The 25,250-nt window shown below is 51.5% G+C and overlaps 1 protein-coding gene across 5 annotated transcripts in view; it reads left to right on the forward strand.

The window, feature by feature from the left end:
- Positions 1 to 5,373: 5,373 nt before the first annotated feature.
- TBC1D9B (TBC1 domain family member 9B) overlaps positions 5,374 to 25,250 on the forward strand; it is a 55,261-nt gene continuing 35,384 nt past the window's right edge. The window contains exons 1-6 of one of the 5 annotated variants that reach the window (XM_059695638.1): positions 5,374 to 5,661; positions 9,545 to 9,655; positions 15,963 to 16,081; positions 17,379 to 17,426; positions 24,007 to 24,235; positions 24,907 to 25,165. In XM_059695638.1, the coding sequence (XP_059551621.1) occupies positions 5,544 to 5,661; positions 9,545 to 9,655; positions 15,963 to 16,081; positions 17,379 to 17,426; positions 24,007 to 24,235; positions 24,907 to 25,165 (884 nt within the window). In that variant the 5' untranslated portion in view covers positions 5,374 to 5,543. Of the gene's footprint in view, positions 5,662 to 9,544; positions 9,656 to 15,962; positions 16,082 to 17,378; positions 17,465 to 24,006; positions 24,236 to 24,906; positions 25,166 to 25,250 lie in introns of those variants that run through there. The other 4 variants (XM_059695640.1, XM_059695639.1, XM_059695641.1 and 1 more) reach the window with 4 other exon arrangements.

Genomic DNA, 25,250 nt, shown 5'->3' on the forward strand with positions numbered 1-25,250 from the left:
TGCTTTGCCGCACGGAATCCTGTTGGTGGTAACCTGTCAGTGAGGAGTCTTACAGAAACCCCAGCCAACACTGGCTTAAGCAAAGGGGCTGCCGCGAGGGGCTCGCAGGAGCTAAATGCCGGGGGACTGTTTGTTTCCGCGGCGTGGCCTGGCTCGGTCCTCAGACACGGATACAGGGCACGTTGCTAGCTTTGCCGCCTCCAGGTAAACTTCAGGCTCAGGCACAGGTTGGTGGTAGCCCTGTGAGCAGTGGAGCTGATCTAATTCCCCAGGAGGTAGCCCAGGCCAGAATGGCATTTCCTTAACCCTGCCTGCTTGCTGGGAGGCACGTGGTCATCACCGAACTGGCCACCATGGTCACAGAAGTAGAGTGTGCTAGTGGTCACCACGGGTTCCACTTCTGCCACTGCCTTCAGCTCCCCCTGAAAGACATTCCGCGTTCTAAGGCGTGGTTCCCACAGCAACCACTCTTTCTGTGCAGCATCTTGATGTTGCTGCAGGTGCCCCATTCCGGTAGAGAAGAGCGGGAGCCAGGAAGGCCTGTGCATGAGTGCCACCCCTGCCACGTGCAAGTGTGAACTTGGCAGGATTTCACCTGTCTGGATTTCTGTTTTATCGTCTCTCAAATAAGGATCATAAAATGCTCACTGTCAGGGTCACCGAAGGAGGAACCCACGAGGCCAAAAGAGTAAAGGATTATGAATTTATTAGGTCACCTGGATACCAGATGGGCTGAGCCCCCAAATGGTGCCAGCACCCAAAGACCGGGAGTCAGAGGTTTTTAAAGGACTCTGGGTGGGCTTTTTCTGGGCGGAGAATGCTCTGTGCAGGTCTGGATTCGGGGAAACTCCAGAGGGGAGAGAGAATGGTCTCAGCAAGTGGAGTGTCCATTGTGAAGGGGGTTTCAATTTCATTTATTTGGTCAGACCTAACACCTACCTCACCCAGTTAACGTGTGAGGATTAGATTTAAAATAATGTAAGAAGTCTAGTATCCCAAATACACAGATAACTCTTACAACGCAACGATAAAAAGGCAACCTCATTTATTTATTTTATTTTTTTCAGAAAAAAATGTTGCTTTATTATGACATAGGAAAGACTACAAGCCATGAAGGAAGGGAAGAGCCAAACAGTTCCTCAAACAACACAGTACGATCATCAGAATATTTTCCCTACAATTTTAGTTTTTGGTTATAACAATCACTTCAATTATTAACACACACGCACACACACACACAGCCCACCCCGGCAATTTTACACAGTCAAAGCATACACACCAGGCCTAACCCACAAAAGCTCGGGTATATAGTCCTGGGACATTCTAGCGCCTGACAGGAGAAGGGCTGCGTGGGCCAGCGCGAGGCCTGGCCGCTCAGTCCTCAGGCTGCCACTGGGCCAGGGCCTGACCCCATTATCCCAGCATCTACACGGCTTGGAACTCACTCCACACATCCTAAGAGGGAACGTCCACCATTTCACTGAGAAGCGCGAAGTGGCGGCCAACATTTCAGAAATTCCGGTCATTTTAAATACACGGATGGGAGTGGAGGGGTCACCTATGAGTCCTTACTGTCAGACCCACTGGGTAAGGATAGGAACACCTACATAGAAGTGGTTGTTAGGAAACAACCATTTTCCTGAATTTAATAGCTGGATTGGGAACTTTATAAAAAGGAAATTTAATGTAATATTTTGTTCCTAACAAGATCAATTCAAATAAGCACGGCTACCACGGACCTCCTGCTGGGTGTCAACCTGTGAGCCAGGAGGTCACGGTTCGATTCCTGGTCAGGGGTCAGGGCACAGGCAGGAAGCGGGCAGATCTGGGGCAGCTCCCCTCCCCGGAGCCCTTCCAGGGGCAGGGATGGAGGTAAGTGCTTAGAACACCAAGGCCAGAGGGAAGAAAGAGAACTAATGCGCATACACAAGTTTCAAATAATGTCCACAAAAGATATACCTGACCCCACCGTCCCTCCCTATCCTTGTGTCCTCAGGGCAGCTGAGCCTCTGAGCACCAGCGCAGGCAGGGAGGGTGGAGGGAGCACAGACTGGGAAGCAGGCTGCCCAGACCACAGATAATCTTCCAGAAACCCCAAGGCCAACACGTCTGCTTGGTCCCCACTCTGCATCTGTAACCGCCAGTCAGGCGAGGAGGACACGGCAGCACACGCACACCTCGAACACGTTGCCATTTCTAAAAATCTGCACCCATCCATACTTCTCTGAAAACACTTGCTATTTTAAAACATGCTTTGACAGAGAAGGGCAACCCAATTTAAAATGGACAAAGGCCCTGGCTGGTTTGACTCAGTGATTAAAGCATCAGCCCACGGACTACAGGGTCATGGGTTCGATTCCTGATCTAGGGCACGTACCTCAGTTGCAGGTTCCATCCCCAGCCCCAGCTGGAGCATATGTGGGAGTCAACCAATCAATGTGTCTCTCTTACATCAATGTTTCTTTCTCTTTCTCTCCCTCCCCCTTCCCTTTCATCCTCTCTAAAAATAAACGGGAAAAATATCCTCGGGTGAGGATTCAAACATAATAATAAAACAAAATAAAATGGGCAAAGGATGTGAATAGACATTTCCCCAAAGAAGAAACACAAATGACCATCAAGTACACGAAAAGACTCTCCAGCCCAGCCAGTGTGGCTCAGTGGCTGAGCGTCAGCCTATGAACCAGGAGATCATGGTTCGATTCCGGTAGGGCACGTGCCTGGGTTTCAGGTTCGATCCTCAGTTGGGGGCATGCAGGAGGCAGGCGATCAATGATTCTCTCCCATCATTGATGTTTCTATCTCTCTCTCTCTCCATCTCCTTTCCTCTCTCTGGAATCAATAAAAACATGTTAGTAAAAAAACAAAGATACTCCATATCATAAGTCATTACAAAACTGCAAACCCAAGCCACATGAGATGCCACTTCAGACCCACTAGGATGGCTATAATAACAAAGACAGGCAATAGCAAATGTTGAGGAGATAGAGAAACTGCAACCCTCACACATCTCTGGCGCCAATGGGAAATGGTGCGGCTGCTTTGAAGGGCAGTTTGGTGGTTCCTCAAAAAGATAAACATGGCCCTAACCAGTTTGGCTCAGTGGGTAGAGCGTCGGCCTGCGGACTGAAGGGTCCCAGGTTCGATTCCAGTCAAGGGCATGTACCTTGGTTGCGGGCACACCACCAGTAGCAGGAAACAGCTGATCAATGTTTCTCTCTCATCGATGTTTCTAGCTCTCTATCCCTCTCCCTTCCTCTCTGTAAAAAATCAATAAAATATATATATATTTTTAAAAAAGATAAAATGGCCTTGCTATATGACTGAACAATTCCGCTCCTAGGGACCTGCCCAAGAGAACTGAAACATGTCTCCATGAAAACTTGTACACAGCTGTTTATAGCATGGTCATTCGCCGTAGCCAAAAAGGGGAAACAACACAAATGTCCAACTGATGAACAGATCAGCAATGTGGCCTATCCACACAATGGACTGGGATTCAGCCATAAAGCAGAATGAAGCACTGACACGCTAGAGTCTGCATGAACCTTGAACAGGTGATAGTAACTAAAAGAATTCAGACACAAAGACCACATATTAAGTGGTTTTATTTACATGAAATGTCCAGAGTGAGCAAATCTATAGGGATAGAAATGGGTTAGTGTTGCCAGGAGTGGAGGGAGGTGGGGCGTGGGGAGTGACTGTTAATGGCTAAGAGGCTTCTCTTTTGAAGTAATAAAAATGTTCTGGATTAGATAGTGGTGATGGTTGTACAACTTTGTGAATATACTGATAGTCACTGCATTGTGCGATTTAAAAGGGTGAGTTTTAATGGGATGTGAATTATCTACACTAATAAAAGGGTAATATGCTAATTAGACCAGAGATCTTCCAGACGTCCTTCTGGACAAAGCCATGGTGATGGGAGCCGAGGCAGAGGTGGTTAGGGGCAATCAGGCAGGCAGAGGGGTTAGGGACGATCAGGCAGGCAGAGGCAATTAGGGGTGATCAGGCAGACAGGCAGAGGCGGTTAGGGGTGATCAGGCAGGCAGGCAGGTAAGCAGTTAGGAGCCAGTGGTCCCAGGTTGTGAGAGAGTGCAGGCTGGGCCGAGGGACAAATTCCATGCACTGGGCCTCTAGTATCTTATAAAGAAGAGTTCTCAAAAGGTGGTCTCCAGGTCAGCAGCATCAACATCATTAGAACTTGTTAGAAAAACAAATGCTCCAGGTGGGGCCCAGCAATCCGCGTTTCGACAAGCGCTGCAGGTGATCCCGACGCAGCCCGGGTTTGAGAACCTCCGGAGTGAAGAAACCAAATAATCCTCGCCTCCTCTCCGGGCGTTAACCAGTCCCTCCAAATTATTGAGATCACAAGGACACCTTATCAGGGTAAGCTTCAAGGTTTAGAGAGAACCAGCCTCTACATCTGGAATGTAGATTCAGAGTCAGGCAACATTTCAGAAGACTTTTGATCGCTCTGGCCGTCAACCACGAAACCACCTGTTTCTATCGACATCTACCATATGCCATTATTGAATGCCGGTGGCAGAACCCCAATTGGAAAGTAACTAAAATTAAGCTTCCCAGGGCGATTCTGCCCTCCTCCCGGGCCCTGGCAGACCTGGCCAGCAGGGTGAGCCTGCCTCCCAGTTGGCCCAGGACAGTCTGCATGTTGCCCCAGACGGAGCTACCAACTTCACTCAAGAGTCAGTGTTGGGACTGTGAGGGGTGGACTCCTACAGGCCAGCACTGGAGACCCGCATCCCAGCGCCGGGTGCTGGTGCTGCCCGCCGGTGCCCGTGCAGAAACCTCCGCTGGCTGGCCCCAGAGCCACCCAGCCTTAGGATCCTGCCAGCCTCGGGGCTTCCTGAAACCTGTCCCCGGCTCCTAGAGGTCCTCTTAGTCTCAGGCCCGAGTGTCCAAATTCAGAGAATTACTACAACTGCCTCTTTCCAGCTGCCCTTTGCAACGTTAGCACTCACTGGCCGCACTGCCCAATCAGCCAAGGTGTACCTCCAAACGCTCTTTACATTTCCCCCCAGACCCTGGGCAGGTTTTCTGCCCTCTGCACGCGCAGTTCCTCCCTGCACAGCCAGTTCCTCTTGGCCTGTGTGCTCGGCCACCCCAGGCAGACCCCGTGACCGCGGGGCTGGACCGTTCCTGGCGGATGAAGCTACAACGCTGGGGCCGCAGGGGAAGGGGAGGCATACATCGCGGAGCGGGCGGGCGTGGGGGCGGGGCCTGCGCGGCGGGGCCTTTGTGGGTGGCTGGGGCGGGGCGTAGGGCGTGGCCCTTGTGGGTGGGGCGGGTGGGGGCGGGACCTTTGTGGGTGAGGCGGCGTGGGGGCGGGGCCGAGCGGGCCGTGCTTGAGTGGGCGGGGCCTGCATGGACTGGGCCGCCTGGGAGAGCCGGCGCCGGCGTCCTGCGGTCAGGTCGCCCGCCAGGGGGCGCCGCTCGCCCCGCCCTCTCGCTCGGCCCCGGAGCGGCGGCGACGGCGGCGGCGCTTCCGCCTGGCGGGCCGGGCCGGTGCGAGTGGCCGCAAGATGTGGCTGGGCCCCGAGGAAGTGCTGGTGGCCAACGCGCTGTGGGTGACGGAACGGGCCAACCCCTTCTTCGTGCTGCAGCGGCGCCGGGGCCACGGCAGGGGCGGCGGCCTCACGGGTGAGATAGCGCAGCAGCCCGGCGGGAAGGGCGCGCCGGGTGGCGGGGCCGGACGACCTGCCCGGACAGGCCCGGCCTCGGCGCGTCGTCGCGGACGCGCACGTCAGCACGCGCGGCGGGCACGGGCGCGAGGCCGAGCCCGGCGGGCCGGGAGGCGGGGGCCGGGGTGGCGGGGCGAGGGCTGCCAGCTGTGGGGAGCCGGCGAGGGGCGGAGTGAGGACGCGGCGCGGCGGGGCGGGAGGAGACCGAGGCGCTGCACTCGGAGGCGGGTTGGGAGCCTGTCCACGGGGAGGCTGGCGGCGGCCTCTGCCCGCGCTCGGTGCCGGCAGCTTCCCGGGGCTCCGCCAAGTGGGTGCAGCCGGATCTCCCGGCCTCTCCCCCGCCTCAGTTTCCCCGAGGGCCAGCTCACCAAGGAACGGCCCCTTAGCGAGATCAGCGGCTCCGCGAGCTGCGGGCTGCCCTCCCCGCTCCCTCCCGCCTCCCTGCCACCTTCCCTGGTTCTTGGAGCATCGGAGCTGCAGGCCAAGCCTTTGCCAAGTGGCCAGTGTGCCGCGCTCGGGGGAGCTAGGCGGGGGCGCCTGTGCCGTGTGGCATCGCCGCTCCCCGGGATGAGGCTGCGCCGGCAGGCGCTCCTGCAGCACGGCCTGTGGGGTCCACCTCTGCAGGTGTCCGGCCCCTGGGCCCGGGGCCTGTGCCGCCAGCCAGGGCAGAGCTGGGTCCGGCTCGGGCTCGGGCTCGGGCCGGACCAGGGCCTGGGCGCAGGGGCCCTGTCGTTGCCCTGCAGGGCTGTGCGCCACAGTTGCCAGATGTTCCTGTTGATTGTGAGAATCTTCTCTAACCTCGTCCTGCCGGGGGCAGAGGCTGCCCGCTGCAGCCAGCCTCGCCTGGGCGCCCCTCCTGTTGTGGGAGAGACGAAAACTGCTCCCACCCGCAGCGGGGGCCCGGTGCTGGGCCTGCCTCCTGCCAGGACGCGCGGGGAGGTGACTGCAGCTTCTGGAGGGGCTGGGAGCGCACCCTGGGCAGCTCCTGCAAGCCCGCGTTGGAAACTGGGGAGCCAGTGCCCAGCACCGAGTTGCCGTGAACAGTGTGTCCGATCGCCAGCGGCTCGGAGCCTTGTTCTGTGCGGATGTATCTGTGGGTGATCTCAGCCAGTGGCCGGGGCCCTCTGGGCACCCTGGCTCGCTCCCCAGAACACCGTGTTCTGGTCACTTGGCAAAGGCTTGGTCTGCGGCCCCGGTGGCACCTTCCTGCCCAGAGAAAGCCCTTCCTACGTTCTTTACCCCTTTGTGTCCCCCAAGACAGCTCCCCAGGTCCCCCCAGGAAGCCGCGTCTTGAACTCCCCACCCTGGCTAGGTTTTGCGGGTCCTGCCATGGCCTTCCCTGGGCCATCGCAGACGCCGCGGCCTCCTGAACGCGGATGGGCAGGAAAGGCGCCCATAGTGATGTGGTTTCAGTCCAGCTGTCTTACTAGCAGCTGCCAACCGTACTCCTCGGGAAGAGCCGATGGCCCATCCACTGTAAAGCTTCCAGGTCTTGCCAACAGTGTAAGGATGAAAACGAAATTTCCAAGACCGGAAGAGAAATCCCAACAGCAATCATGAGAAAAAGTCTATAGCTTGAATATGCTGTTTTAACTGCAATTTAGAAAAGCATTTTAGGACATTTCAATAAAACCAGTGAGAAATTACAGACTCCTGACTTGGATGTATGTGAAGAGTACCTTCTTTTGTAATTGGTAATTTTATTTATTAAAGACTGGAAGGGAAAATATGGTTAAAATGGAAAATGAAACGAAAGTGTTAAAGTTGAGTAATAAAATTAATAGAAATTATTCTAACATCAACAGGAAAATGATAACAAAATACGTCAAAAGCAGGACTTCATTAAAAGGAAAATGTAGCCCTAACCGGTTTGGCTCAGTGGATAGAGCGTCAGCCTGCGGATTCAAGGGTCCCAGGTTCGATTCTGGTCAAGGGCATGTACCTGGGTTGCGGGCACATCCCCAGTAGGGGTTGTGCAGGAGGCAGCTGATCGATGTTTCTCTCTCATCGATATTTCTAGCTCTCTATCCCTCTCCCTTCCTCTCTGTAAAAAATCAATAAAATATATTTAAAAATAAAATAAAAGGAAAATGTAAATTTTAAATAGGAACAATGAACAGATTTTTAGATAGCTTGATAATTCAGCTAATGAAGAGGACTGAATCAAGTTAGACCATTCCTCTGATTTGTTGGGGAAATAGTGACAACAAAGGGTATATGTGATGAGAAAGAAAACTTGAAATGTCCTAAAATGCTTCAAGGATGAGGGGGGGAAAAACAAACTAGATCCTGTTTTCCCAAATTGGATACTTCTAAAAATTTGCATGTCCTTTTCAGTCATGACTTTCAAGGCTGCAGAGAACTTCCTTAAACTTTCCATCATAAAAATGATCCTGTGGCAGAGGAAAGTCTATGTTATCCTCTTGTTGTAGATACGGAAAAGGATGTTACAAAGTCACTGTCTTATGAAAAAAGCCATCAGAGTTCACCAAAAGTGTCGGGGGTGCGGTGGGGTGGGAATGTATCTCAAGTGATGTCCGGCAGTGAATAAAACACATTGTGTAATTTTTCTAGATTTTGCAGTATTATTTTTGTTTTTAATTTGTAACTGTTGGACTTTGTTGCCGGGAGCCGGTCCATGCTTGCTGTTTCAAGGGACCTGGCATATATGGCATACTTTTCTTAATATGTTTGCTCACCTTCTTGGCACTATGTGTTTTAACCAAGGTCACCTCTGAGAAAGGTTGTTTCCCCAGGTAGGGATTTTCCCCTGAAGTTAGGGAGGGAATAAAACCCCTTAACTAAGTGCCAGGCGGGTAATTAATCATTTTAACTACGAACAATCATGCTTAAGCTACATAATCGTTACTCCCTGGAATGGAGATAAGAAACGCCCTAACCTTTGGAGTAGAGATTGATGGGATTGAATCAACTGGTATAAATACAGATGTAACAAGACAGAAAGAGACAGAACTTAGAACAGAATCAAGAAGACAGAACCTACACGGAGCCTAGAGACAGAAGAACTTCGCTGGAGAGAACATGGCAAAAGATCCTGGACAGAAACTGGCCTGAGAACCTAGAGACAGAACCTAGCGAGAGAACATGGCCAAAGATCCTGGACTGAACCTGACTACAGAAATTGGCAAGAGAACCTGACTAGAACCTGGACACTGAACCTGGCTGGAGAACCTGGACAGAACCTGGCTGGAGAACCTAGCGAGGGAACATGGCCACAGAACCTGGCTGGAGATCCGAAGCAGAACCTCTCTGGAGATCGAGACCAGAACTTGGCTGGAGATCCTGGCTAGGCTGCTGATCAACTGAACGCTATCTCTGTGTCCTTCCTTCTTCGCTGACTCCGTCCACGCCTTTGGGGACCCCTGGACCCGCTGGGGTTGGACCCCGGCACTTTGTCATTCTAAAGTATTGTTTACAAAGCTGGCTGTGCTTTTCTTGGAGAGGGCCTCCCAGATTGTTTCAGCTGTGGGCTTCCTAAAACCTGCATGTGGGTGCTCCGACCTGAGCCTCAGCCCCGGCTCAGAGCCGTGTGGTGTGTTTGACAGGGCATCGTGGGTCTGTATAAAATAAATAATATGAATATGGAGAGAGGCTGGTGGTGCCCCTGCCTGCAGGTGCGTCTGCATCAGGAGGCCCAGCAGCAGCTTCCAGGAAGAAGTGGGGGGATTGTTTGGCAGGAATCAGACATGAGGAAAGGGGAGTCAGTTGATGGAAGAGGCGATATGCTGCGGGGTGCTTCTTTCTCTGGGCCCCGTCCTGGCTGCCGGGCTCAGCTCTCAGCGCCACCCTCCCTCACTCTCCACCTCTCTCCCTGCTCCCAGGTCTTCTTGTGGGCACCCTGGACGTGGTATTGGACTCTAGCGCCCGCGTGGCCCCCTATCGAATCCTGCACCAGACCCAGGACTCACAGGTCTACTGGACAGTGGCGTGCGGTAGGAGACCTGGATCGGGGGGTGCTGGGCAGGGCCTGCCCTGAGAGGGGCCAGAAGGGAGGGGACACAGCCGGGTTCCTAGGCTGGGTGTTGCCCCCTGGAGCCCAGCACTGCCCCTCACTCAGACAGCACAGCCCAGGCCAGTGTCCTGCTTAGGAAGGCAGCTTTGCTGGTCACAGGCCTGGCAGTGCTGAGTCATCTGCGGCAGGGTTGGGAATACCCACGTGCAGAGCAGCGAAAAATGTGAGTCACCCAACACAGATTCCCAGCTGAGGTGGAACAAGCGTTCTTCTGCGTTCCTGTGTCAGCTCTCAAACTGCAAACAAGTGTCCTTTTCATGGTCTAAATACCTTGTTTTTCCCACTTTTTCTTGGTGATTTGCTGTTGAGAGTGGCCCCAAGCGTAGTGATGAAGTGCTGTGTGCTGTTCCCCAGGGTGAGAAGCTGTGGGTGCCCCACGAGCCAGGGTGCACGTTGGAGGAGCTTGCTGCAGGCCTGAGCCGCAGTGTGCTGGCCGAGTGCAGTGTTAGGGAACTCATATGCAAATTTTTGAACAAAAAAACACATAAAGCAAAGTTATGTATTGATCAGTTGATGAAAATGTGACCAGAGGCTTCAAAGAACTTGGCTCTAGAGATCCCTGGGAGCAGCCTGGTGGGTTCCGTATTCTAGGAGACTGTGGGCGGGACTACTGCAAGGAACAAGAATCGGCTGCACTTGCCACCCTCGACAGCGATTTTCAACCGGTGTGCGGAAAGGACTTTCAAAATGTGAAATTCCTGACATTTAGTCATGGGCACTGGCCTCTTTTTCCTTAGATTGTCAAATAACATCAAATGACAACAGCCAACACAATAGCCATCCAGTGTAAATGAATCTCAAAATTATACCTATTTTTTTTTGTCAGATCAGCAAAAGATATAACACTTTTTGGTGTGTCACTGAAGGTTTATGTGTGCCGTGAGATGCAAAAGGTTGAAAATCACTGCCCTATAAGACACACACCCACCTTCCTAAGAGTCTGGGGAAAGTCCCCTTGCAGTGGGTGCCTGGCTAGGGTCACCCGGTTAAAGGCAGTCATAGCCAGCACTCGGGGTGCTGCCTGCAGCCGGGCACTTCGGTGAACCTCCCAACAACTGCAGAAGGCGGAACTTTGGTCTTCCCTATTTTGAAGATGAGGAAACTGGCCCAGAGGGGTTGAGTAACTTGTCCAAGGCCACGCAGACTGCAGTTCAAACCAGGAGTATCTGCTCATGTCCCTGTGCTGAAAACCTCTCTCTGGGCTAGCAGCCACAGTGTCACTGTCCCCCAGGATAATGGCTTTCCTTGGAGGCCTGAGAAAAGATAACAAGAGTGCTCACAGCTGAACGCCAGCTTCAGGAGAGGAGGGAGGTCAGGGCTGGAGGCACAGGTGGACAGCAGCCAGCACAATCCCTCTGACCAGGTGGCCCTGGCCTGGGTGCCAGGCCAGGTGGTGTCTTCTTCCTCCCAGGTACCTAACAGAGGTGTCCTCCCCCTCAGTGTGAATGGGTAAAGGCAGGCTTAAAAGGCTGTTTGCCCAGGGCCACCTGGACGGCCGGTGGGAGCCCTGCTCTCCTGGTTACAGAGCCTGAGTGGTGCACGGGGCCTCCTGTGGGGTGGGATTCCCTGAGCAGGGCAGGGGAGACCCTCGCTCTCAGCGGGCCCTCAAGGTTTCCATGTCTGTCTCTGTGTCCTTCCCAGGGAGCGCGTGGGGAGGGGACCGTGGCCGTGCGAGCAGCTTCTCTGGGGAGAGGGGAGTGTGGCCCGGCTCTGTGGGAACCCCTTTGGTGGCAGTGGGCCTAGTGCTGGGGAACTCAGGCCACACAGGCTGACCTGTCCCCCTTTACCAGCCCCCTGGCCTCTGCTGGAGCCTCCGCCCCTCTGCCCATACCCCATGCCCATGCCCAGCCCCTGCCCTTCAGCTCTCCCAAACCAGACCTGGTTGTGCTGACACTTGCGGTGAGTCCCGGCTGCTCAGCTGGCCCTGAAGGAATTCCAGGGTTGCCTCCTGCATTTCTGCCCACGTCCTTCAACTCACACCTGGCTGTCAGCCAGACCGGACACTGGCAGGACCCGAAGTTCCCAACTGCACTTGTCCTGAACAGTGGGAACAGCATCCCCCTGTGTCCACCTAATCTCCTCCCACTCTGATGTCACCCCCTGTGGAAAACCTTCCCAGAATCCCCAGGCCCATGTACCCACTCTTCCTTCTTGCTCCTTGGGACCTGCCATGTCTGCACTTGCACACGGCATGCTGCTGGCTCTCCTGCTAGATCAGCAGCTCCCTGAGGACAAGGGGAAGCTCTGCAGCTGGGCAGCCTGGGTTAGAATTATGGTCTGGTCATTTCCCAGCTGTGTGACATCGGGCAGCTAACTTAACCTCTCTGTGCCTCAGCTTCATCCTATAAAATGAAAATAATGATACCTATCTCCAAGGTGTTCTAAGAATTAAATGAGTTAATCCACAAAAAGTTCTGAAAACGGAAGTAGCACTGATTAGTTAGTTAGCTTTTATATTCCTTTTACCAAGAATGGAGGTGGCATAGTTTGTGTTTACTTGCACTAAATGAAGGTTGTGTTACTTTTAACTAATAATTCTTTCAAATGCACATACGTAAATATTTATTACTGAAGTGCAGACAGATTCATAGAGACAATGTAGACACATTTCCTTCGGTTTTATACTTTCAGGAACATGCATAAAAGCAAATGATACAGTAGAGTTGCATCATGTGCAGATTTAACTTCCAAATTCAAACGTGGGCCTTGGCAAAAAGACAGGGAGAAATCCTTCCCCTACCAACTAGGCCTTGGCCTCCATGGAACAGGGAAAGGAGGCCGTAGCAGAAAATGCAAAGAAAAGTGGTAAAAAGGAATGGTAATGTCTGGGTGCTCCAGTGTAATTCTGCTCGCCTGTTGTGACTCACTGTGAGTTATCTAAGCCCTAAGCCCCGGTTTAATTGTTTTCACACGGGCATCCTCACCCAGGCCAATGGAGAGGGTCCTTCCTTAGAATTGCTTGTTAGGGGCTAAATTGCTGGGGTACATGTAAAGAAACAAACAGATCAACCCCAGCCAAGTCAGCTGGGCTGTGACATGTGAAGGGCATTGAGCAGGTACCTGGAGGGGGGCGGGGGGGTGAGGGGGACACAACTTGGGCGGGGCAGGGTGAGGGCTGAGTGTTCAGCTGGTGGAGGAAGAGTGTCTCCAGGTGGGGAAGGATGGAATGACTTGGCTCAGGCACCCAGCAACCTGTCTGTGGTGCACAGCAATGCTAGACTTGTGGCTTAGCCGAGGCTCCTCCACACCACGAGGTCAAATGAGCCACTTGGGCACTCATGACCCGTACCCTGTCTGACCCCAGGACAGCTGGGAGGGTGGGAGGCCTTCACTCCTCTTCTTATTCCTGTCTTCATTCACTCAGAAAACAGTTTTTAAGTGCAGGCTCCATGCCTGGCACATGCCGGGGGCAGGGGAAGCCGGGCCACGTTGGCACTTCCCTCATCCTTTTGCTTCTCCTGGGGCCCCTTCCCCCAGTTCCCTGATGGGGACAGAGAGGGCAGCTGCCCCACCCTTTGGGGATGGCAGTAGTCAGCCTTTCTCAGTGTTTCCATGTGGGCTGGGTCTGCGGTGCCCTCCAGGGCCCCTCCCTGGAGAGGACAAGCACCACCTCCCAGGCAAGGCAGACACGTCAGGCCAACTGGAAGCTGAAGGGCTCAGATGGGTGCTCGGAGGGGGCAAGAGCAGGGCTGGGGTGTGAGCTGGAAAGGGAGGGCCGAGCATTGCAGGCAAAGGCCTGGGTGGGTGCATCTGACCTCGGAGAGACAAGGGAACTGCAGGCCTGGCCTGGCCTGCCCAGCAGGAGACTGGCCAGCCGGGCGAGGAGTCCTGCAGGAAGCTCCAGCTGCCACCTGTGGACTCCTGAGTTCTCAGGGGAGCTGCAGTCATTTATACCAAGACTAGCCATGTCTGCTGAGTCACCTGTGTATCAAAGGCCACATTAAGTTCTTTCATCTCGAAGAGCAAGCTTCAGAACTGAGCAAATTTGTAGATGTATAGACCATTTCTGGGAGGACACATAGGAAACCAGTGGTCATTCCCATTCAGCTTCAGGGGAAAATGAAGGCTTTATTTTCCATGTGACTGCAATTCTGCCTGAATTTGTTTTTTTTTTGTTTTTTTTTTAATTAAATCTTTATTGTTCAGATTATTACATTTGTTCCTCTTTTTTTTCCCCCCCATAACTCCCCTCCTCCCAGTTCCCGCCCCACCCTCCGCCCTCACTCCCCACCCACTGTCCTCATCCATAGGTCCACGATTTTTGTCCAGTCTCTTCCCACATCTCCCACACCCCTTTCCCCCCCAAGAATAGTCAGTCCATTCCCTTTCTATGTCCCTGATTCTATTATAATCAACAGTTCATTCTGTTCATCAGATTATTTATTCACTTGATTCTTAGATTCACTTGTTGGTAGATGCATATTTGTTGTTCATAATTTGTATCTTTACCTTTTTCTTCCTCTTCCTCTTCTTAAAGGATACCTTTCAGCATTTCATATAATCCTGGTTTGGTGGTGATGAACTCCTTTAGCTTTTCCTTATCTGTGAAGCTCTTTATCTGACCTTCAATTCTGAATGATAGCTTTGCTGGATAAAGTAATCTTGGTTGTAGGTTCTTGGTATTCATCACTTTGAATATTTCTTGCCACTCCCTTCTGGCCTGCAAAGTTTCTGTTGAGAAATCAGCTGACAGTCGTATGGATATTCCCTTGTAGGTAACTGAGTTTCTTTCTCTTGCTGTTTTTAAGATTCTTTCTTTATCTTTTGCTCTTGGCATTTTAATTATGATGTGTCTTGGTGTGGTCCTCTTTGGATTCCTTTTGTTTGGGGTTCTCCGCGCTTCTTGGACCTGTAAGTCCATTTCTTTCACCAGGTGGGGGAAGTTTTCTGTCATTATTTCTTCAAATAGGTTTTCAATATCTTGCTCTCTCTCATCTTCTGGCACCCCTATAATTCTGATGTTGGTACGCTTGAAGCTGTCCCAGAGGCTCCTTACACTATCCTTGCATTTTTGGATTCTTTTTTCATTTTGCTTTTCCAGTTGGATGTTTTTTGCTTCCTCGCATTTCAAATCATTGACTTGATTCTTGCGCTCCTCTGGTCTGCTGTCGGGTGTCTGTATAATATTCGTTATTTCAGTCCGTGTATGCTTAATTTCTAGTTGGTTCCCCAATATAAGATCGAGGGTCTTATTAGTTTTCGTGTAGATCTCATTAAGTTTATCGGCAGCTTCTAAACAGTTCTTGAGAGACCTTAAAAGTGTGGTTCTGAACTCTATATCTTCCTTTGACAATTTTGTCCTGTTTCTTTGTCTCCGCATTTTGTTATGCTTCCTTGGTGCACCCCCTAGTGGTCTTTGTTTGCAGTCTTATAGATAAATCTTGATTGTTGTAGCTAATTCCAGGGAGGGTTTGACCTCCAGGCCAAGTGGCTATGAGAATCAGCTGTGTCAGCAGTGAGAGAACTTCTGTCCTCTAGGGAGGTGCTAATCTAGCCTTTGCCTGAGGCTATCCGGCAAATGCCTGTGTGCAGGGCTTGGGCGGGGCGGGTCGCACAGGATCAACAGGGTGGGCCGGAGAGAGCAGTTATGGCGGCTCTCAGTCCTGTCCCCAGGGGCTCTGCCTCTCTGAGTCCCAGCACCCGCTGCAAAGCTCGGAGAGAAAGCTGCACTCGCTCTGACCGAAGCCAGACAGTCCCGCTTCTCCCGTTTGAGTCTGGGTCCCTAAAGACTCGCCCGGATCTGGTGCTCAGAGTCTGCGACTCCCTCCCGATTGAAAACAACAACCGCGCCCTCCGCCGCCAGCCCGCTCCTCCGCACCTCAGAATTTGACTTCAGCACTGCGCCTCCTCTGAGTGTCCGTGTGCGTTTCTCTTTCCTCCTAGTTGTAGGACTTCCACTCAGCCAGCGTTACTGGGGTTCTGGGTGATGTCCCTTCCGTTTTTTGGTTTCACTTTTGAAGTAGTTGTTCAAAGCAGCAAACTCCGGCGTTAACCTATGCCGCCATCTTGGTTCTCCCTGAATTTGTTTTTTAGTGTTCATTTTCACCAGGACTCCTTATGACTTTTGTTATATAAGATATGTAAAGCTTAAGAGGAAAAGAGTCAGCAGCTTGAAGATTGTAGTCACTTGGACATAGCACTTCAGGTCATCTTTTTTCTCCGAGTTCCCCTTTAAGGCCTGGTGATTATGTGATTTCCCTCCTCTTTACTCACCAAACCTCCCCTAGGCTCTTCCCGCAAAGAGATAACAGAACACTGGGAATGGCTGGAGAACAACTTACTGCAGACGCTGTCCATCTTCGACAGTGAGGAAGATATCACCACTTTCGTCAAGGGCAAGATACACGTAAGGTTCACTTTCTCTTCTCTGTGCTGGCAACACACGTTTATCTGAATGTATGTGTGTTTTCCTTTCTGTTCCTTAGGTTAGATTCCTAGCAAGACACTGCACGTATGCCAGCTTACTTCATTTTAACAACACAGTATTGGTCTTATCCCCAGTTTACAGAGGTGAAACCGGAGTGTCACTGCCAGTCCCTTGCTGTTCAAGGGGGCAGCTGAGCTGATTGCCCATGCAGGCCCATCTTCCCCTGACCAGCCACTGGAATGTGACTGAGCGGGCAGTTTCCATTCCCACAAAGGGCCCAAGAGCAAGTGTATGGATCCACAGCTGCCTGCCAGCAACTTGGCTGGCAGAGGAGGAAGCTGGAGGTGATAGTATAGTTAGAGGCATGTTTGTGTTTTAAAACTAACATGACTTAGAAATGCACAGACCCATGACCCAGCAATGTCATTCCTTGGAGTTGACCTTGCAGTGTATTTATTCATATGTGCAGAACTAGAGGCCCAGTGCATGAAATTTGTGCACAGGTGCGGTCCCTAGGCCTGGCCTGCTATCGAGCACGAGCGTCTGGCGTGGAAGGGGAGCTCCCAGCTGGCCTCTGGGCCCTGGGCAGCACCTGGGCCCCCATGTACCCCCCTCTGCCTGAGTCACGGCACCTGTGTCCCCACACAGGGATGCGGTGAGCGCGGCCAGATGCTGCGGGCCGGGGCGCAGTGTGGGCCTCTGGGCTGCCCAGTGGCACCGCACAGAAGCCGCACGGGCAGTGTACTCTCTCCTGGCCGGCCTCGCACACCGGCTCCTGTGTGAACCCACAGGGAGCCCGACCAGCCCCAGCGGCCTGGCTCACCGGAAAAGGCCGCTCTAATGCACACGCAGGTGCAAGGGCCCCGTACCTGAGCGTGGGGGCTCCAGCAGTGCACAAGCCCTGGCGTCCCAGGGGAGGGTAGCAGGGGAGTGAGAGCAAACTCGGTGGACACCCCGCATTCTCACCGCACCTCTGTCCCCATCACCCTCACCCCCAGGTAGCCGGGCGAGAGGTTACAGCCCCCTGCCCTGGCACTGTGTCACCGACACCCACCATGTTCCACGCCACCCCCTGGTGGTCAGCGCATGTCATCGTGAGCGGCCAAACTCCTGGTCTCCCAGTCAAATGACCACCTGAGGGGACAATTTGTATATTAGGCTTTTATTATATAGGATGGCAAATGTGTCAGGATGTCCCCGCAACACTGTCGCAAAAAGACTGAGCAGTGCACCCCCAGACCTATGGTCAGGGTAACAGCCACACTCTCCTTTGCAGAACAAGAGTGATGAAATGAGAGCAGAGCATTTACTGGGCACTTTCTCTGTGAGTCCTGTGCTGAGCACTTACATTTGGGGCACTGGGTAAGTCACAGGTGGTGTCCATAGTGGACTGTCTTAAAGCTATCAAAATACTAATTATGAGAATTGTAGCAACATGTAAAACCAGATACCGTGGTGATGTTTAGATTGTTTCCTCTTGCGAGTAATTAACATGCTAATGAGCATTTATCTGAATGTATGTTTGTTTTCCTTTCTGTTCCATTATTGCCTTAGGTTAGATTCCTAGTAGGGCTCTTAGGGGATCACGGTTTCATGGTGCTGAGTTTGCCCTTGTGACTTTATTACACCACAACTTTTTAGACCTGGCAGAAGACATAAAGATCTCCTCAGCTCTTCTCTGGGCACTTTGGAGTTCAAGGCAGGACCTGTGTTGCCTACTAGCTCCAGGGAAACAGGCAGAGAGCTAGACTCTAACAATGATAATAACAGCAACATTTTTATTTATTTTTAATATTTTTTTATTGATTTCAGAGAGGGAGAGAGAGCTAAAAACATCAGTGATGCCGTAACTGGTTTGGCTCAGTGGATAGAGCGTCGGCCTGCGGACTGAAGGTTCCCAGGTTGGATTCTAGTCAAGGGCATGTACCTTGGTTGCAGGCACATCCCCAGTAGGGGGTGTGCAGGAGGCGGCTGATCAATGTTTCTCTCTCATCGATGTTTCTAACTCTATCCCTCTTCCTTCCTCTCTGTAAAAAAATCAATAAAATATATTTAAAAAAAAAAAAAAAACATCAGTGATGAAAGAGAATCATTGATCAGCTGCCTCCTACACACCCCCTACTGGGGATCAAACCCACAATCTGGACATTTACCCTTGACCAGAATCGAACCTGGGACCCTTCAGTCCACAGGCTAACACTCTGTCCACTAAGCCAAACTGGCTAGGGCAATAACAGCAACATTTTTAAATGCTTCCTATATGCCAGACTCAAACAAACCAATCTACAAAATAGGAAAAGAGGTTCTAAATGACTCATGGGATGAAATGGAAAATAGAAAATAGTTTAGAACTGAATGATAATTGAAATACTACCGCATCTTAGAATTGTTGGGATGCAGCAAAGCAGTACAGAGTAGAGAATGTAAAGGCTTAAACCTCACATAAAAGAACAAAGGGCAGAAATTAATGAGCCAAGTGTCCAACTCAGTAAGTGAGAATTCCAGAGAAACCAGGAAATTAGAAAGAAGGAAACAACAAAGGGTAGAAGTTAATTCCGTAGAGAGCAAAGGAACTATAGGAAGAGCAGCAGACCCCACAGAACCCACAAGCCCATGGTGGAGGGATCCAGGGCGGCAGGAGCCTCCTCTAAGCAGCACCTGTAAGGAACTGTGACAAGCACCTGTGAGGGACTGTGACAAGCACCTATATAGAAGCAGAATTTAAAGAAAAAGAGATAATGTTTAAATAGCTTTAAACCAGTAAATTTAAGAATGTAGACATGCCCTGGCTGGTTTTGCTCAGTGGATAGAGTGTCAGCCTGCAGACTGAAGGGCCCCAGGTTTGATTCCAGTCAAGGGCACATGCCTGGGTTGCAGGCAATCAAGAGCACATGCCTGGGGTGTGCAGGAGGCAGCTAATCAATGATTCTCTCATCATTGATGTTTCTATCTCTCCCTTTCCCTTCCTCTCCGAAATCAATAAAAATATATATTTTTTTAAAAAGAGTGTGGACAAGATGGACACTTTATTAGGCATTTATTTCCAATTGCTACCTCAACAAGTTAACCACCAGCTTAGTGCACAAAACAACACAAACTCAGAAATGGGTCTTGTCCTAGTTGGTTTGGCTCAGTGGATAGAGCATCATCTTGCAGACTGAAGGTCCTGGGTTTGATTCTGGTCAAGGGCACATGCCCAGGTAGTGGGCTCAATCCCCAGTAGGAGGCAGCCGATCAACGATTCTCTCTCATCATTGATGTTTCTAGCTCTCTCTCCCTCTCCCTTCCTCTCTGAAATCAATAAAAAAATTTTTTTAAAAAAAGAAAAGAAATGGGTCTTATGAGCTAAAATCAAGGTGTCGGCAGGGCTCCCTTCTTTCTGGAGGCTCAGAAGAATGCGTTCATTTTCCAGCTTTTAGGGTTCACTTGTGTTCCTTGGTTCTTGACCCCTTCCTTCATCTTGAGTGCCAGCAGGGTGGCATCTTCAAATCAATCAGTCACACACCCCCTATCTTGTGCCCTCTGTGACCCTTGATTATAATGGGCCCACCCAAATAATCCAGGATAAGCTGCCCCTTTCAGAACCCTATTTAATCACATCTACAGAGTCCCCTTTGCTCTAGGAGGTCACATTTTCCCAGGTTCTGGGGGTTGGGGTGTGGACATCTTTGGGGCCATTATTTGACCTACCATCCTATATAATAAAAGCCCAATATGCTATGTGTCCTGTCCAACCAATCAAAACATAATATGCTAATGATATGCTAAGGCTGATCAACCGCTCACTATGATGTCCACTGAACACCAGGGGGCAGATGCTCCAACAAGTAGGTTAGCTTGCTGCTGGGGTCCAGCCGATTGGGACTGAGCAAGACAGGCTGGACATGCCCTGGAGCCCTCCCGCAGTCCCTCCCTGGCTGCCCAACCTCCCATGTCCCTCCCCAGCCCTGATCGTGCACCGGTGGGGTCCTTTAGCCTGGTCTGCGCCCTCTCACAATCCAGGACCCCTTGGGGGATATTGGAGAGCTGGTTTCGGTCCGATCCCGCAGGCCAGGCCTAGGGACCCCACTGGTGCACAAATTTGTGCACCGGACCTCTAGTATAAGTTAAACCAAGACTCAGGAAGGAAGATACCTAAAACTATGAAAGACATGGAATCAAGAATTTAAAGTTTAGAGAGAAACCAAGATGGTGGCATAGGTAAACACCTAAAATTGCTGCCTCGCACAACCACTTCAAAAATACAACTAAAAGACAAAATGGACATCATCCAGAACCACAGGAAGGCTGGCTGAGTGAAAATTCTAAAACTAGAAGGAAAGAGAAAAGCACACTGAGACTCAGAGGAGGTGGGGAAGTAAAGTGCAGAGGTACAGAGGCGCACGTGGAAAGGGCTGGCAACTGAGGACGCGGTTGTCTTTTTCAATTGGGAGGGAGACACAAGCTTCCGACTGCTCTGAACTCCAGTTCCGGGTGAGTCTTTGGGGACCCAGACTCATATGGGGAGAAACGGGACTGTCTGGCATCGGGCAGAACTCGAGGGCGACTTTCTCTCAGAGGTGCTTGCAGCGATTACCACGGGACACTGAGACCCAGGGCCTCTTAAGGCAGGGCTGATGATCATCCATAGCTGTTTGCCTCGCCCAGTTGATTCCCTGATACCCCGCCCCACCCAAGCTGTGTGCAGAGGCTTTTACATATGAATGACAGGTCAGGGCATGTCCTTTGTAAAATTACCTAACAAACTGCAGCTGGGTCAGAGAGACTCAGGACATCCAAAAGAAGTCCCAAGGCCCCACAGCAGCTTGCATTGCTTCACAGCTGGGCCTCATCTGGGCACCTCCAAATCCCAAACAAAGAAGAGGAATCAGAAGATCTCTCCGTAGCTCCTGCTGGGTAGCCTCAGGCAGAGGCTAAACTAGCACCTCCTTAGAGATCCAAGAGCCAGTGTACCCAGTAGTCAGAGTGAAACCATCCAGATTACAACTCCTCAGATCCATAAGGGACACAGTCAGGGGGCAGACTCAGTGAGTACCAAAGCCCCACCGAAGCAGGTCTTGCCCCATAAGGGTGTCTCCAGCACGAAGTTCTCCCACCATAGACACAGCTGATTCTCACAGCCAATTGGCCTGGAGGTCAATTCCTCCCAGTGATACCAACTACAGTCACGGCTTAACTACAACAAGACTGTACACACAGCCCACAAAGGGGTGCACCAAGAGTGTCCACCTCAGGTAATTGGGGAGGCTGAGCCACTGGGCCCTACAGGACACCTAGCACACAAAGCCACTCTGTCAACACAGGAAAGCAGCCAAAATGTGGAGACAAAGAAACAGGTCACAAATGACAGAAATGGAGGAAAGCAAACTACTGGATATAGAGTTCAAAACCACGGTTATAAGGTTTTTCAAGAATTTTCTAGAAACCGCTGATGAATTTAGTAAGACCCTCAATAAGTCTGGTGAGACCCTCGAGGATATGAAAAAGGACCAACTAGAAATTAAGCATACACTGACTGAAATAAAGAATTATACAGAGATCCAACAGCAGACTAGAGGATCGCAAGAATCAAGTCAAAGATCTGAAGTACGAAGAGGTAAAAAACACCCAACCAGAAAAACAAAAAAAGAATCCAAAAATATGAAGATAGTGTAAGGAGCCTCTGGGGCAACTTCAAGCGTACCAACATCAGAATTATAGGGGTGCCAGAAGAAGAGAGAGAGCAAGATATTGAAAACCTATTTGAAGAAATAATGACAGAAAACTTCCCCTACCTGGTGAAAGAAATAGACTTACAAATCCAGGAAGCCCGGAGAACCCCAAACAAAAGGAATCCAAAGAGGACCACACCAAGACACATCATAATTAACACATTGTATGCGGGAAACATATTTATACGTTTTACGTATTTATACGTTCTACCAGTGTAGTAGAGCGTGGGACACGTATTAATACGTTTTTTATACACTAGCAGTAGAATGCGGGTAACGTATAAATACGTAAACTAAAGTTATCGTAATTTTACTAAACGTTGCCATTTGCGCAAAAAATTAGCAAAAATGGCCCGCGCCACCTGTTCGTGCGTGATAAAAACTACGCGCAAACAATGTGTTAAAATGCCAAGAGCAAAAGACAAAGAGAGAATCTTGAAAGCAGCAAGAGAAAAACAGTTAGTTACCTACAAGGGAGTACCCATACAATTGTCAGCTGATTTCTCAACAGAAACTTTGCAGGCCAGAAGGGAGTGGCAAGAAATATTCAAAGTGATGAATAGCAAGAACCTACAACCAAGATTACTTTACCCAGCAAAGCTATCATTCAGAATTGAAGGTCAGATAAAGAGCTTCACAGATAAGAAAAAGCTAAAGGAGTTCATCACCACCAAACCAGTATTAATGAAATGCTGAAAGGTATTCTTTATGAAGAGGAAGAAGAAGAAAAAGGTAAAGATACAAATTATGAGCAACAAATACATATCTATCAACAAGTGAATCTAAAAATCAAGTGAATAAAAAATCTGATGAACAGAATAAACTGGTGAATATAATAGAATCAGGGGCATAGAAAGGGAGTGGACTGACAATTCTCGGGGGAAAAGGGGTGTGGGGGTGTGGGAAGAGACTGGACAAAAATTGTACACCTATGGATGAGGACAGTGGGGTGGGGGGATGGTAAGGGCAGAGAGTGGAATGGGAACCGGGTGGAGGGGAGCTATGGGGGAAAAAAAGGAACAACTGTAATAATCTGAACAATAAAGATTTTTTTAAAAAAAGAATTTAAAGTTTACTCAGTGATTTTTACAGTCCAGCAATATCTGCCAATAAATATAAAGCCCTCGCCCTGAGCTGGACTGGCTCATTCCCATTGGTGGGGAGGCTTACCATGAGTAGGGGCCAATGGAGAATGAGAGCATTCAGGTCACCCAGGTGCAGCTGGAGAGAGTGGAGCAGCGGCTGCTGGCTGAGACCCAGGAAAGTGGCCCCAGGGGCAGGATAGCCAGTGGTGGCCCACAGGTTGTCCAGAGCCCACCTTGCACTTCCAGTAGGTAGGATCCAGGGCAGCAGAGACAAAAGCAGGGCCTTAATAATGAGGAGAGAGCTTTGCCAGACCCATTTCCGAGAGCCAGTTTCTATAGGAACGTTTCAGGGCAACGCCAGAAGCAGCTTAAGAGAAAGAGATGGAAGTCATGGCAATTGCAGTGCAGCTCTACTGAGAGGGCATCAGAGCATACCTCACCGGTGGGGCCACAAGCACTGGCCTTGAACTGGCCTGTGGCCCAGAGTGATAATCTCCAGGCACTCTGAGCCCAGTAAAGACTCAGGCAGGATGCAGTTGGCATCGATGTGCCCTGAGCCCTGTGGCTGGTCTGTAGGCATGGGCAAAAGCAGGAAATCCCTGGTATGTGGGGTGGGAAGGGGGATCAAATACTGGACTTCCCCAAGACATCATCATAAGGAAAGCACCTCACAGAACAGTCACTGCACGATGCCATTCAGGTAAAGAATGCGGGAAGGAGAACCGCACGTGTGTGCTGAAAGGGGGACCATCAATGCCTGCGTGTCTGGAAGAAACCAGGAGAGTGGCTGTGGAGTAAGAGGCAGAGTCCCTGTTCACGAAATATGCTCTTCTCTGTGTAGTTTTTACTGATACACTTTTTAGAAATGTTACATAAAATTAAATGTTTATGTAAAAAGTCACTGCTCTGCCATAGTAGTTCAGGGAGTTAGGGGAGCGTGACCACGCTCTGCCAGAGCAGCCGACTGGGCCTAGCCCAGCCTGTGGCCTTTAGGCCAGCATCCTCGGTGCCACCGCCTGAATCCTCGGGCCTCCCTGTGCCAGCCTTTGCCTGTCTAGGCCGTGGGAACCCTGGGCCTTCCAGGTACCAGTCCCTTGTTCTCTTCCAGGGCATCATAGCTGAAGAGAACAAGAACCTGCAGCCCCAGGGCGATGAGGACCCCGGGAAGTTCAAGGAAGCTGAGCTGAAGATGCGGAAGCAGTTCGGGATGCCCGAGGGAGAGAAGCTAGTCAACTACTACTCCTGCAGCTACTGGAAGGGCCGTGTGCCCAGGCAGGGCTGGCTCTACCTGACTGTCAATCACCTGTGCTTCTACTCCTTCCTGCTGGGCAAGGAAGGTGAGCGTGGGCGCCCCGGCATCCCCGGCGACCCAGCTGGCCCTCACCTCCTGACCTCACCTCTAGAAAGCCCATTACCTTTCCAGACTATCCAAGTCCGTGAGGGATCTCCTTCCTCTCAGCCCCCAGATATTCTGTCCCCACACATCCAACAGGTCGTCTCCCCCAAACCAAGTGCCACCTCAGCACCCTATGACAGGAGCACCCAAACTTGAGCCAGGCACACACTGGGCTCTCGGGGACGCCTGTCCTGCCTGTGTCCGCTGATAGGGTTTTTCACATAGTGACTTTCTGCATGGGGCCTCTTTCAGGGCAAGTGTTCAAGGGCACACGTGTCCGTGAGGGGCTCTAGGTGACTCTGTGCCCTGGTGTTGCAAGTCCCTCCCTGGGGAAAGCCCTGGCCTCAGGACACAAGGCAGACTCCCCAGAGCTGGCCGGTGCCTGCACTGCACCTTACCCCAGAAGGAGCCCCCAGGGCTTCCTCCGTCCCCGCGGCCCTGCCTTTCCACGTGCAGTGCATCCTAGCACAGCTAGGCTCAGGCGCGGGGGAGGGCGGGGCAGGGGGGAGGAGGGCCTTGCTCAGTACAGTTTCCCCCAGTGCGGTGGGAAGCGGGAGCCCGCCCTGCCTAACCCTCCAGCCCATTTGACCCAGTGGTGGTGTGTCTGTCCAGTGAGCCTAGTGGTGCAGTGGGTGGATGTCACCGGACTAGAGAAGAACGCCACCCTGCTCTTCCCCGAGAGCATTCGCGTGGACACCCGAGACCAGGAGCTCTTCTTCTCCATGTTCCTCAACATTGGCGAGACCTTCAAGCTCATGGAGCAGCTGGCCAACCTGGCCATGCGGCAGCTGCTGGACAACGAGGGCTTCCTGGAGGACAAGGCGCCGCCCAGGCCTGCCCAGCCGCACAGGAACATCTCTGCTCTGAAGCGGTGCGTGGCCGAGGGGGGGCCACTTGGGAAGGGGAGGTAACGGTGTAGCTGCAGGGGGGGCACCGAGAGATTCGAGAGAGGTTTG

This window comes from Myotis daubentonii, chromosome 5 (assembly GCF_963259705.1).
Source record: "Myotis daubentonii chromosome 5, mMyoDau2.1, whole genome shotgun sequence".
Classification (NCBI taxonomy): domain Eukaryota; kingdom Metazoa; phylum Chordata; class Mammalia; order Chiroptera; family Vespertilionidae; genus Myotis; species Myotis daubentonii.